The 14,710-nt window shown below is 42.6% G+C and overlaps 1 protein-coding gene across 1 annotated transcript in view; it reads left to right on the forward strand.

Annotated features, from left to right (window-relative positions):
• Ssh2 (slingshot protein phosphatase 2) overlaps positions 1 to 14,710 on the forward strand; it is a 241,219-nt gene that overhangs the window by 223,464 nt on the left and 3,045 nt on the right. Inside the window, exons 13-14 of the mRNA XM_036195374.1 lie at positions 127 to 327; positions 11,260 to 12,094. Of these exons, the coding sequence (XP_036051267.1) occupies positions 127 to 327; positions 11,260 to 12,094 (1,036 nt within the window). The remainder of the gene's footprint in view (positions 1 to 126; positions 328 to 11,259; positions 12,095 to 14,710) is intronic.

Raw genomic sequence — 14,710 nt, forward strand, 5'->3', positions numbered from 1 at the left:
CATGGATGTCCTAAGATGAAAGCTTTGCATAGCAAAAAAAAAAAAGAAAAGAGGGTGAGAGGAGGGCAGTCCAGGATGGAAACCTGACCTCACACTGTCCTGTCTTCACCTCAATCTCCCAACCAGGAAACATGGATCTAAATGCCTTGTGCACTGCAAAATGGGGGTGAGTCGCTCAGCCTCCACTGTGATTGCCTATGCAATGAAGGAGTACGGCTGGAATCTGGACCGAGCCTATGACTACGTGAAGGAACGGCGCACAGTGACCAAGCCTAACCCCAGCTTCATGAGACAACTGGAAGAGTACCAAGGGATCTTGCTGGCAAGGTGCGTCCCTACGTGGCTTTCTCTGACTCTCATTTCCATACACTTCCATAAGGCAAGCTGAGAGGCATTTTCTGTAGCCAGTGCTCAGCCTAACTTGGATATGATATCTTTTAACTTGGATTCATTTCTCTATCAATTTTTTCAAAATATGAATTTAAGATTGGCATGGAAGATTAGGCAGGTAATCTTTCAGGTATTTGATAGATATAGACTAAAAGAAAAATTAGAGCTTCATTCCAGTTTTCAATGAGGTGCACATTTAATTAACAATATTTTATGATACTGGCTACAGCCTCGTCAAAATGGATATTGGGTGCTCCTAAGGTACTGCTAGTGTTCCCTAAAATTCTTGACATAAGCTTTACTGAGCTCTCCAGTAATTTTGGTCATGTACCAACTGTGTACTACCCCATTTGAGGGTTATACCCAAAAACAGCTCACTCTATTTTAAAAAAAAAACAAAAACACACACACAAATCTTTAATCAAATTTTATATATGCGCTATGTGAAACTGAAAAAGTTACAAAGGAAAAACATTTTAGATTCGGTACCCACAAATAATAGTCAAGGCTGCCTTACCTATTTCTCTAGGCTTTGCTTCATCGTGCATTTTGATACTTTCCACAAAAACTATTGTTTCAGCCTGCTCTTCTACCCATTACTGTCTTCAGTCATTTCCTGTATCAGTGAGAGACAACTGTTTTCAATAATAATTGGAGAGTTGATTGTTAAAATGGGTGCTTTCACTACCTGTAGGGGTAAAATCATCATTTGCTCTTGCACCAGGTATTAAATGACTTGAGGGTCATTGTGTTGAGCTGTCACATGCTGAAGTTCTCTGACTGGATGGGTCTGGTCTGTTTTCCCTGTGAGCATGCTCTAGGCTGTGTTTTTAGGGTGACAGCAGATCTGGTCTGTTTTCCCTGTGAGCATGCTCTAGGCTGTGGTTTAGGGTAATGGCACAGCTGTCTAAAAGCAGTTGCTGCCGGTGCCAGGGTTTGACTCCAGCAAGTCTCATGACTTGGTCTTGACTCTCAAATCTGGGCTGTGTTTCCACAGAAGAGAATGTTAATAGCCTTCCAGCCTATCCAGGCAGAGGGGCCACCCTCCCAGCCCCCAAAGAATTGTGAAAATGTGACCACAACATAGCATTATGGTTTCCACTAAAATCCCCTCCCATTTACTCAGCATTTGGAATGATTTCATCTGAGCCTTTGTCTGGAGAATACTCAATCCTCCTCTGTTTCTAAGAAGTTCTAAGTCTTTAGGACCAGTTTTCGATGTCTCTTTTAGATTAAATCAGAAGGTAGGACACAGAAAATCTTTTTGGCACAAGAAAAAGGTACCTAAGCATTTGAGGAGAACATAAATATTGTATGTTCCCAGACACACACAACACACATAACGGATATTAGGCAATGTCCTCATGTGACCTACTGAGAGGAAGGATACTACATGTTCTGCCAACTTCAGTATTTATTCTGGAATCCCAGGCTACTGCAAGCTATTGGGTTGGTTCCCCTCCCCCAGCACCCCCTCCCCTCTGTGTGCTTTTTCTTAGATGTTAAAGGAATTTCAGAAAAAATATTAAATGAGGATGTGAAGGGCAGAATAAACCAGAAATCACACTTCCTCTTCCCTTTTCCTTTCTTCTTCTGTTCCATCCTGACTTCCTGAGATTGATTCATAAAGGGAGGGCAAACTCCAGAGAGAAAAAAAAAAAAAAAAAAAAAAAAACAACAACAACACAGAATTTGCATCGTTAGATCTGTTTTCTATTCCTGGTACACCCTTGCTGCAGCCTTCAGAATTACTTCGTGTTTTTAGTCCTCACCTGACTGCCATCTGTAAAATTAAAACATCGAGATGAAGTTGAGGACAGGCAGTGGTGGCGCACACCTTTAATCCCAGCACTTGGGACACAGAGGCAGGTGGATCTCTGTGAGTTCGAGGCCAGCCTGGGCTACAGAGGGAGATCCAGGACAGGTTCCAAAGCTGCACAGAGAAACCCTGCCTCAGAAAACCAAAGGGAAAAAAAAAATGAAGTTGAGAGAGGTGATACCTGCCTTCAACTCCATCATTTGGAGGCAGGCAGGTCTCTGTAGATTCAAAGCCAACCTGGTTTACATATCAAGCTCCAGTATAGCCAAGGCTACTTAGAGAAACCCTGTCTCAAAAAAAAAAGAAAAGAAAAGAAAAATCAAGATGTCAGTCTCCCTTGTAAACTTTGAAATAAAAATGTTTCCTCTGAACCGAGAGGTGGTTGCACTCACCTTTAATCCAGCACTTGGGTGGTAGAAGCAGGCGGATCTCTTGAGTTCGAGGCCAGCCTGGTCTACAGCATGAGTCCAGGACAGCCAGGGCTACACTGAGAAACCCTGTCTCAGAACACCCAAAAAGAAAAGAAATAATACAGGGCAAGTGAGATGGCTTAGCAGGTAAAGTACTTGTTGCTCAAGGCTGACAACCTGAGTTCCATCCCTCAAAAAAACAAAAAAATTTTCTCTGTATTTTCTTTTTCACAAAACAACACTCCTTCTTTTTTTAAGACAGGCTATCACATACCACAGGCTAGCCCACTACTTACTATGTAGCCAAGGCTAGCCTTGAGCACCTAATCCTCCTGCCTTATCTCCCGAGTGCTTGATTTATTCTTTTCATTTTTTTATACCACTGTGTATTAAGGGTTGTATCTCATCTCCTTTCTCTGTCGTTACCCGAAAAGCATATGTTCATATGTTATTTATTCCCTCTTCATTGACATCTGCCTTCCCACATCACAAGCACATTAACTCCCCCCAAAAAGTAGGGTGGGAAGTGTTCCTGGTATTTCCTGTGATGTCCAGGTTAGGGATATCACTTAGGCTGCTTTTGGCTGCAAATAAAAGAATACCTTCATTACTAAGGTATTTCAACAAGAAACAGCTTGCTCAGGTTAGGGTTATTTAAAGAAGGTGTTAAAGGTGAATTATTTACAAAAATGGACCTTCCACAACTAGACTGTTTGGTAATAGTTCCTAAGCTTCAAGAGAGGGAACATTTACCATAGCCTGAAAGTTGAGAATCATGTAGAGAAAGATACCTTCAAAGACAAGCAATGCCCTTTGGTCAGAGGGACACAGCTTGAGGTGACTTTGCAGAGAGGGAAAACTGGAGACATAAAAATCCTGCCTTCCACATCTTTCTTGTAGTCTTAGTCCATGATGTATTTGGTAGAAACTTTGGTACTTGCAGGCTAACTGCAAGTGAGTCGGGTCCAGTAGATTCTTGCTGACCCAAAAGTCTGGGATCTGCCTGTTGAGAAGAGCAGTGAAGAGCCAGGCATGGTAGAGTCACTGTAATCTCAGCAGGAGGATCAGAAGTGGGCTAAATAGTAAGTGTGAGGCCAGCCTGAACTACATGAAATCCTGTCTCAGCAAATAAAGTAGCAGCAAAGAAAATGGATTCCTCAGACTCCTGTGGCCATCTAAGGCTCTACCAGGCTGTATAGCTTAGGAAACCAGGAGAATAGCATCCTCAGAAAATCCTACTCAGTTTCTAAGAAATTCCATTTTCTGACCTGGGTCGTATATTTCTTAACTGTTTTGTTTTGTTTTGTATTTCATATCCTAGGACATACAAGGTGGCTCTCAAAGAGTTAGAATTGTGATCCCAGCATCCTGCAGCTGCAGTTACTCAGAGCAGCATTGGGCACTTAGCTGGAGTGGCAGCTGTCAATTGGAGAGAGCTTGGTGTGGGGGCCCCTTAACGCATTTCTGTAGTAACATCTGAATTGATCACAGTGAATTGAGGGCACAGGCCACATGTCAGTCCTCTGAAATTCAAAGGACTTCTTATATCCTTCAGAATACCATCGATAGCTTAGAAAAGGCTGATTTATTCTTCCCCAGGAAGACCTAAAAAGGATGGCATCATTAAACTACTGGTATTTTTCATACTGGATTTATTTGTTCTGTTTTTATAGTTGTGAGGTGGTAACAGGCAAAACAAGTGCTAAAGCTCCATTAAACTGCCAGCAGCTCTCTCTGTCATTCTGTATGCTGATCATAGTCTGCCAGGCTTGTGTTCTATCAGACAGGTTCAAGTTCCAAGCCTACCATTTGTAAGCTGGACCATGTGTCTGTGGTATGAGGTTCCAGTCGGGGAGAGGAGGAGACACTGTCAGCTAGGAGAGCTTATACCTTATGTCCTCAGACATGTCCATTTTGATTATTGAAGAACCTGGTCATGAGGGCCAGAGGAGACAGGGCTTTCTCTTTACCCTGGCTATCTGGTGAAGAGCAGTCTAGGTAGACAAACAAGCCAGCCACAGGGAGCCTAAAATGAAAGGACATGGCTTTCGGATCCCGTGATAGCCCAGCCTAGTTATGTCTTTAAAAGATTTTTTTTCAGGTTGGGGATTTAGCTCAGTGGTAGTGCACTTGCCTAGCAAGCGCAAGGCTCTGGGTTCGGTCCTCAGCTCTAGGGGGAAAAAAAAAGACTTTTTTCTTAATAGCTTTCTAGTGAAATAATCAAAACTACCCAGGACTATGCACAGCTCACAGAAATGCCCAGTGCTTTTCTTAGTACCCTAGAAAGTAATCACAGTGAGTCTCATTTTCCTGGTCTTACACCTCTACCAATATTTTCCTCTGTATAAATTTCTAAGAGTTGATGCTCTTACCTAACATGTAACAAGAAAGCAGAGGCAAGAGAATGGAATGTATTATACATCTTGTCATTTATATTTCTTTCCTGCTCATCTAGTTAAAAAAAAAAAAAAACCTAAACTTTTGCCCAGAGTGGACCAGTCATATGTGTGTCTGTGTTTACATGAATCCAAAATCAGGTCAGAGGCCACTCAAGGGAGGGGAGATCTGAGACATGGTTGCATCATCTGGGCCACAGGCCAGCTCTGAAGTTCTCTTTTGGCAACTTGTTTATTTACTTGGCCTGCCTAGAACAGGAGTGGGGGGTGGGGATCAGCTGGATTAAAAGTTAACAGTTTAAAATAATAGATATGATATAATGTTGTACATTGACACTATCAGTGTCAAAGCGTTAGAATACACTGGCTCCAGAGCCTCACTGGAAAACAGTCTAGTGTTACCAGTAAAAGCAATGGTACACACATGCTCTATGACCCATGAATTCTACTCCTATTATATAACAACTTTGATAAAATGAAGTGTATACCAGCCACAAGAATGTCCCTGGTAGAATTGTTTATAGTAGCCAACACTGTCAACCATATGGATAAATTAATTTTGACACATTTATTTCACTTTATGAAAATACATTTACATACAGTGATGAAGCTTGAAAACATGTTAACAAAAATGATGTTTTAGGTTTGGATGTGGTGGGCATACTTTTTTTTTTTTTTTTTTTTCTTTCGAGGCAGGGTTTCTTTGTGTAGTTTTGGTGCCTCAAATTCACAGAGATCCCCCCTGGCTCTGCCTCCCGAGTGCTAGGATTAAAGGCATGCACCACCACCCGGCTTGGTGGGTGTACCTTTAATCTCAGCAGAGATAAGCAGATCTCTGTGAGTTCAAAGCCTGCTTGGTCTACACAATGAGTTCCAGGACAGCCAGGGCTATGTAGTAAGACTTATTTACAAAGAGAGAGGGAGGGCGGGAGGGAGGGGGAGAGGGGGAGGGAGGGAGGGGGAGAGGGAGAGGGAGGGAGGGGGGAGGAAAACAGCTGCAGTAACATTTTAAGGGAAAGAAAGGGGATGGTAAGCACAGAAGAGGGAGGTAGCCCCCATGGAGAGGTAGAGAGTGCAGGTCAGCAGGAAGCATGTGGACTTGGGGCCCTTCACAGTGATGGTAATAATGGAGTGTTGGAGTGTCGAGAGCTGCCTTCACTCCACTTCAGACCAATCTTTGGATTAGATTTTTTTCTTTCTCTTTTATAATATTGTCAGTTGTCTGCCCAAGCCCCAGTGGAGTATTTTCTGAGATCACTCCCCCAGGAAGAGAAGGAAGTCCCTGCTAGGCATCAGGCTGTGTGATGTTAGCCACTTCTTCTGAAACATCCGCTGTATATACTCATTAGCATAACTTCCATCTCATATTCCCTCTTGACTGATAATTTTTTATTGTATTAGATTTATTCCTTTTATGTATGAGTGTTCTCATTTTATGTATGAGTATGCATGCCTGGTCCCCATGGAGGTCAGAAGAGGAACTGGAGTTATGGATGGTTGTGAACCACCATGTGAGTGCTGGGAATTGAACCTGGGTCATCTGAGAGCAAAACATGTTCTTAACCACTGAGTCATCGCTCTAATCCTGACTGATAAGTAATTTGCAAGTATTTTTTTAAAAATTATACTTTGAGGGATTCTTGAGATCATGGAAATGTCTCATTTGTTTGTTGGCTAATAAAATCAGCTGCTGTTTTATGCTATTAAATGGCTAAGAACAGCTACCCTCTGAGCTATCTCCTCAGTCACATGATCACAGGAATTATCCTACTGTGGTATCTAAGAGGACAGGTTTGAACAACCTCACTATAGGTGACGGTATAGAAATTAGAAAACACAGCTGTATTTAGGCCTGGAAACAAAGACATCCAGATCTAAGAAAAGAAGCTTTCATAGGAAGCAAACTGGCTTTGGTTGGAAATGATATAGTTTAGACCACACTTACCCAAAGTAGTCAGCTTGCTCCACAAGGCACCTCTCACTTTGAGATGTGTGATATGTTGTCTCCTCCTAGGGGTGGCTGAAGGTCATGCGGCTTGAAAAGGGTAAAAACTCCACTGTGCACCCAGCAAACCTGATTAATTAAGCTTGTCTTCATAAACAGACTTGAGCAGTTCCCTACAAGGGAAAGCACCCCTCTGCTGTGAAGGCCTGAGTCAGAGCGCCCCTCCCAAGCAGCATACTGTAGAGGGAATGGAGAGCAGGTGTAGAGTTGAGAAGAAACAGGGTCATATCAATGTAGGCATGTGACTCAGCAGAACCTGTGTGTGGCCCCAAGCCCAGGGCAAGTTGTTTGAGGCCAAGTTTCCCTTCCACCCAGAAGTTAGGTAACTCTTTGTCTGCTTATGAATCATGGAGACTACCAAGCACCATACTTAAAGATCTAATCCCTGGGCAGGTGATTCTGACCAACCATACAGTCAGCTGAAAAATTTTGGCTGGAGCTTTGGAGATTGTGCTTCCTATAAGCATGTAGTTTGAAGTGAATCTCATCATCCCCTCAGACTTCACTTCATGAAGTGACCAAAGGATGACTATGCAGTGGTCTTTGAGGTTCGTAAAGAACTCTCTTTGGCCATGTGTTTTTTTCAAGTGTTGTCTCATCAATTTCTAAGATCTTTTGGAAAAGGCCTGACCTTTATATTCATTCTCTTCATTCTGTAATGGATCACTCTGTCCAGATGTACTAGGATACCTTAATTTTCTAACTTAAGAAAGATCACTTTAGCCAGGTATGGTGGCACACGCCTTTAACCTCAGCATTCAGGAGATGGAGGCAGATGGATCTCTGTGAGTCCAAGGCCAGCCTGGACTACACAGTGAGTTCCAGGACAGCCAGGGCTGCACAGAAAGGCCCTGTCTTAAACACCGGGGAAAAAAACAAAGAAGATTGATCACCTTGGGGCTGCAAAGATGGCTCAACAACCCAAGTTTGGTGTCCAGCACCCATATTAGGTAGCTCACAACCTCCTATGACAACACCTCCTAGAGATCTAACTCTTCTTCTGGCCTCCATGGACACCCTCACAAATAAAAATAAGTCTTAAAAAGAGTGATCGTGATCACTATTATCCCACATTTGCACCAGCCTTTCTTTTCCTCTCAAAAAAAAAAAAAAAAAACCAGTAAGACAAGTAACAAAACAAAAAGCATCCCACAAAATCATGGCATCCATTTTGTGTTTGGACCTGCCCTGGAGTACAGTTGATCTATCCAGTGACACCCTAGTGGAGAAAACTGATTTTCCATTTCCCAGCAAGTATCAATTATAAAGAGCTTCTCTTTTTTGTTGTTGTTGTTGTTGTTGTTGTTGTTGTTGTTGTTTGTTTTTTGTTTTTTGAGACAGTTTCTCTGTGTAGCTTTGGAGCCTGTCCTGGAACTCACTTTGTAGCCCAGGCTGGCCTCGAACTCACAGAGGTCCGCCTGCCTCTGCCTCCCAAGTGCTAGGATTAAAGGTGTGCGCCACTACCTCCCAGCAAGAGCTTCTTGGTTAGGACTTTGTGTCCACTTCCCCTTCTCTGTGCTGAGGTTTAATCTGGTTTGAATTTGTGCATGTCTGCATGTGCAGTCACAGTCTCTGTGAGTTCATATGCATATCAGCCCTGTTGTGACTAGAATACCTTTTCTTGAAGTATTCCACTTCTTCTAGCTGTTACAATCTTTCTGCCTCCTTTTCCACATAGATCCCTGAGCCTTGAAGGGAGTGTGAGAGCCCACAGGGGCTATCTAGTGAGACCTTACTCAGGTTCAGAGAATATGGGCTTGCTTTACCCAGCAGGAGGGCTGCATAATGGGATGATTTAGCCAGGGGCATGGCTACCACGTATTTGGAAGGGTCTACATTTGGCTGTATGGTGTGCTTTAATCTTGTAAGGGAGAGGTCTTTTGCCTCTCCCCTTGGCATATTATAAAATGCCCTTTTGAATAAACCTTGGGACAACTGGGTATTGATCCAGGACCCTCCCAAAGCTATCCTATGTCTCTGTCTTTATCATCATCTCTTACTATGTTTCTGTCTAATATTTCCTCATTCCTCTTTCCTCCCTGCAAGAACCCTTCAATACGTAGGAGCAGATCGAAGCTGGATGCCAGCAGACTCCCACAAAGGAGTAGATTTATTTATCTGATTTTCTGTGTATGATGTTTTGCCTGCATGTATGTCTGGGCACCACAAGTATGCCTGGTGCCCATGTACCTTTGGATGCCAAAAGAGAGCATCAGATCTCCTGGAACTGGAGTTACAGATGGTCATGAACTACCCTGTGGGTGCTAGGAACTGAACCCCAATCCTCTGTTGGGCTACAGCCAAGCCCAACATGCTCATTTTTTAATTCAAAATTTACACAAATAATGAAGCAGAGAGTAATAGCTTCCTCTAGAATGATTTCTACCTTCCTTGAAGGAATCACCTACCAAATGATGTTCCTCTGGATTTTTTTTCCCATTCTTACTCTAACATGTAAAACTTACTTTTCCACTTAACCATATACTTCGGATATCAGTCCACTGAAATGTCTAACAAAAAAGTGTTTTTATTTTTTAATATTTTATTTGGAGGGCTGGAGAGATGGCTCAGTGACTAAGAACACTTACTGCTCTTCCAGAATACCTGAGTTTGGTTCCCAGCACCCATATTAGGTAGCTCACAACAACCTGTAACTCCAGTTCTAGGGGATCCAATATCTCTGGCCCCCTGTGGACCACCTGCACTTACAGTCACATACCCCATACACACACACCCATAATTAAAAGTAACAAAAAATAAATATTTTATTATTATTTTGTGTAGATGGGTGTTTTACCTACATGTATGTCCGTATACCATGGACATGCCTGGTGCTTGTGCTTGCCAGAGGGGACATCAGATCCTCTTAACAGATAGTTATGAGTCACATGTAGGGACTAATAATCAAACCCAGATCCTCTGGAAGAGAATCCAGTACTTTTAACTATTGAGCTATCTCTCCAGCCCCGTTTTTATTATTTTCAATTATGTATATATGTCTGTGTGAGAGTGTATGATGTGTGCAGATGCCCAGAGAGGTCAGATGTATCTGATTCCCCTGGCACTAGTGTTATAGACAGTTGTGAACCCCTGATATAGGTGCTGAGAACAGAACTTGGGTCCCCTGGCAGAGTGGAAAGCCCTCTTAACCACTAAGCCATCTCTCTAGCCCCCAGTGTCTGACAGTTTTAACAACCTTATACCTTATAGCATATAGTTATATGGCCTGTAATTTTCTTTTTTCTTTTTATTATGTATGCATGTGTTTCTGTGTGTGCGGATATGTGTGCACATGTGCATACAGAGGCCACAAGTCACTGTAGGATGTCTTCTTCAGTCACTTCACTCTACTGAGACATGGTCTCTTGCTGAACATGGAGCTTGCCAATTCCACTTGTTCGGCAAGCATTTTACCAATTAACCATTTCTCCAGACCTGGCCTTAAGTTTAAATAAATCCACTTTTTGGTGTCTCATTTTTTTAATACAACAGACAATGCTATAGTAAATATCCATATGTATATACACACACCCTTAAAGTATTTCTCCAAGAATACATATAACAGGAAAAACTGATTATTTAAGGGTTAACTCTGGAGAGCTATTGCCACACTTGACTCTTAAAAGAAAGCCTGCAGGACCAGTGAGAGGGGCCATCAGGTAAAACGCTTGCTACTAAGCACCAAGTTCAATCCCCAGGACCCAGGTGCTGGAAGGAGGAACCAACTATCCCAAGTTGTCCTCGGACCTTCATTTGTATGCCGTGGTGTGGCACAATCAGTAAATGCAATTAAAAATAATTTAAAGTCTATAGGCCACACTCTCACCAACACCATGAAAGAACTTGTCAACAATGGCTGTTAACAACAATTTCGGCTCCCGTCAATCTGATTACAAAAAAAAAAAAAAAAAAAAAAAAAAAAAATCAGAACTCAACACTCAGAGGCAGAAGCAGAGGGAGCTCTGTGATCCTCATAGTGAGGTCAGCAAGGCTATGTAGTGAGACCCTGTCTCAAAAGAATAGGGACAAAAAAATTAGTCTCAGCAATGTATTGTTGTTTGCTTTGTTTGTTTTTGCTCCTGTTAAGTTGTGCACATTTTGATGTGTTTATTGTTTTAGTCCATCGAATAGTAAAGGCATTTGCAGGTGATTGAGGTTTCTCTGGCTGTGATTTCCTGGAAGGATGTTAACTGTTTTCACAAACCAAAGTGACATGTTTCCTGTATGTGTCATCCACAGCAAACAACGGCATAACAAACTCTGGAGATCTCATTCAGATAGTGACCTCTCAGACCACCACGAACCCATCTGCAAACCTGGGCTTGAGCTCAACAAGAAGGAGATGACCACTTCAGCAGACCAGATTGCTGAGGTGAAGACTGTGGAGAACCTTGCAGCCATGCCACCTGTCTTTGTGGAGCATGTGGCTCCACAAGATGCAAATCAGAAAGGGCTTTGCACCAAAGAAAGAGTCATCTGCTTGGAGTTTTCATCACAGGAATATCATGCCGGACAGATTGAAGATGAATTAAACTTAAATGACATCAATGGATGCTCATCAGGGTGTTGTCTCAATGAATCAAAATTCCCTCTTGACAACTGCCATGCATCTAAAGCCTTAATGCACCCTGGACAGGCCTCAGGAGTGGGCAGCAAGTCCCCAGACTTAGCAGTGGAGGATCTGGAGACAGACGCACTGAAGGCAGACATGGATGTCCACTTACTGCCTATGGAAGAGTTGACATCACGACTGAAAGACCTCCCCATGTCACCTGATCCAGAGTCACCAAGCCCCCAACCCAGTTGCCAAGCTGCCATCTCCGATTTTAGTACAGATCGTATTGATTTTTTTAGTGCTCTTGAGAAGTTTGTAGAGCTTTCTCAAGAAACCCGGTCTCGATCTTTTTCCCACTCAAGGACAGAAGAACTAGGTGGAGGAAGGAGTGAGGGTTGTCGCCTGTCAATGTTAGAAGTGACACCCTCCGAAATGGCAGCTGATGACCAGAGAAGCAGCTCTTTGAGTAATACTCCCCATGCATCTGAAGAATCTTCAGTGGATGAGGACCAGTCAAAGGTAAAACTGCTTTATGGTTTCTGTTTAATAAAGAAACTAAGGTTGGGGATTTAGCTCAGTGGTAGAGCACTTGCCTAGCAAGCACAAGGCGCTGGGTTCAATCCTCAGCTCAGAAAATAAAAAATTAAAAAAAAAAAAAACTATTGAAAATTCTGCTGTGTTAACTTCTTTGTGAGGGTGGTGGGGCTCACTCTTGCTAAGCCAGCAGTGTTCCACTGAGCTTACCGCTGGCCCTAACTTTTTTATTATCATTATTATTATGTATATGTATATGTATATGTATATGTATATGTGTTGGCATATTCATATGAGAGGAGGTACCCAGGGAGGTCAGAGTGACCAGATTTCCCTAGAGCTTGAGTACAGGAGTTGTGAGCTCCCCACCATAGGTGCTGGGGACTGAGCTGTCATCCCCTGTACATGCCCTGTAACCACTTTCTTCAGCTCCTTGACTCTTGTGGGTGTTAGTAAAGATTTTACTAGGAAACAGTGAAACAATCGAGCTGAGATCTTCCTTTAAAATGTAGGGTGCTTTTTTTAAGGATTTTTATCTTTTCAGGCTTTGTTGTCATTTTAGATTATTTTATTTTATGTGTATAAATATGTTGCCTGCATGTATATGAGTGTACCACATGTATGCCTGGTACCCACAGCACTCAGAAGAGGGCTTCAGCTCCCCTGGAACTAGAGTTGTGAGCCACTGTGTGGGTGCTGGGAATCAAACCCAGGTGGTCTCCAAAAGTAACAAGTGCCCTTAACTGCTGAGCCATCTCTCTATCCCCTGCTGGAGCATTTCTAAAAGGGGTAACAAAGTTGAGAATTAGTCAAAACAAATATCCTGACTAAGCAGGGGGGGGGGGGTCTTTATCAGCAGTGATGAAATGCCACAGTACTGCCTGAGTGAGAGCTACCTCTGAGAAGATGGATTTATTTGAGAAACATTTTATCTCAGTAAGTTTACAAGCTATACACGTGCAAATAGTTGCTGGAGTAGCAGATGCCCATGCTGAGTTCAGTGATGCTGTTAATAACATTTATGAATTTATCTCCAGTCCTGTGGTGCTCATGAGTCAGAGGTGATTTGGGAGAGTGAATTTGGGAGCAGACAGTATCCTAAGATTCCTAAGTGGCATATGATTTGTTTTGTTTTGTTTTTCAAGGCAGAGTTTCTCTGTGTAGCCTTGGCTTTCCTGGAACTCACTATATAGACCAGGCTGGCCTCAAATTTAGATATCTGCCTGCCTCTGCCTCTCAAGTGCTGGGATTAAAAGCATGTACCACCATGCCTGGCAATATATGATTTCTTATGAACCATATGAGAAGTAGGAGGAAATACCATAGATAATCAAAAAATTGCTCTGTTTTGTTTGTCTGTTTTGAGACAAAGTCTTAGATTTACTCTAAACTTCTTCTAATAATCTTAATGGACCTGATTATATTTTTGTGATGTATTTATTTTGCAGTACTGGGGATTGAACACAGGGTCCTGTGTATACCAGGAGAGTGTTTTACCAACTGAGCTTGGTACTAACAGCCCTCGATAGATACCTGAGATCTCATGATTTCTACCTTATTTCATCTGTTATTCTTTTCCTCAACCACCCAAAACAACTCTTGCCTCCACTTGTGTCTGCTGCCTTTGTTATGTTTCTGTGGGAAGTCAGAAGTTTATGGACCAGTCAGTGCAGGAACAGACAGAAATAGCCTTCCTTCTGAGCCCTTGGTCATATGAGTACTCCTTCCATGGCCGTGCACATACCAGGCTCACCAGTTCTGCCAAGATCACCTCTGCTTGATGTCCTGGCAGATTTCTCCCAAAGGCAAGACTGACCTTGTTAGTTTATACCAACTAAGACTCTTTGAAGGAGAAAAACCAGCACAATTCCTGAGGAAGTACTGTTTTGAAGTCTTATATGAAAAGTTAACAAACCATGCTGATAGTGATAATGCTCTGACTTGAAGGCGGGATATTTCTAGTTTTTGAAGTTAATACATTTTTGCAGTGGAACCTGTGTTGTTTTTTTTCTGGATTTGGGGGTGTCTGTTCTCAATCCATGGGAATTGTTACCAGTAAAGGGGTAAAATATCAGAGATCAGGGTCCTAAGGTTGCTGAGGGACATGGCTGAGTCCAAGCCATGGCTGACAAGCCAAGGATATCTTTCCCAGAAAGAGCCACATGAAATTTCGGGATTGTTGCCAGGTACATGCTTTTAATCTCAGTACTAAAGAGGCAGAGACAGGCAGATCTCTTTGAGTCCAGGACATGGTCTATGTAGTGAGTTCTGTCTCAAAAAAGAAAGGTCTGGAGAAATGGCTTCTCGTTTAGAACACTTGTTCTTACAGACCTGGGTTTGATTCCTAGCACCTATGTGGTTGTTCATAACTGTTCATAAATCTGTTTCCAGTGGACCTGATGTCTTCTTCTGACCTTTACAAGCACTAGATATGCATATCTACATGCAGGCAAAACATTCATACACTACACATAAGACTTAAAAATCTTAAAAGAGGCCAGTAGTGGTATACTAGTGCCTTTATTCCCACCCAGCACTAGGCAAGTAAAGCAAGCAGATCTCTGAGTTCGAGGCCAGCCTGGTCTACAGAGTGAGTTCCAG

The sequence above is a fragment of the Onychomys torridus genome, chromosome 8, assembly GCF_903995425.1.
Source record: "Onychomys torridus chromosome 8, mOncTor1.1, whole genome shotgun sequence".
Classification (NCBI taxonomy): domain Eukaryota; kingdom Metazoa; phylum Chordata; class Mammalia; order Rodentia; family Cricetidae; genus Onychomys; species Onychomys torridus.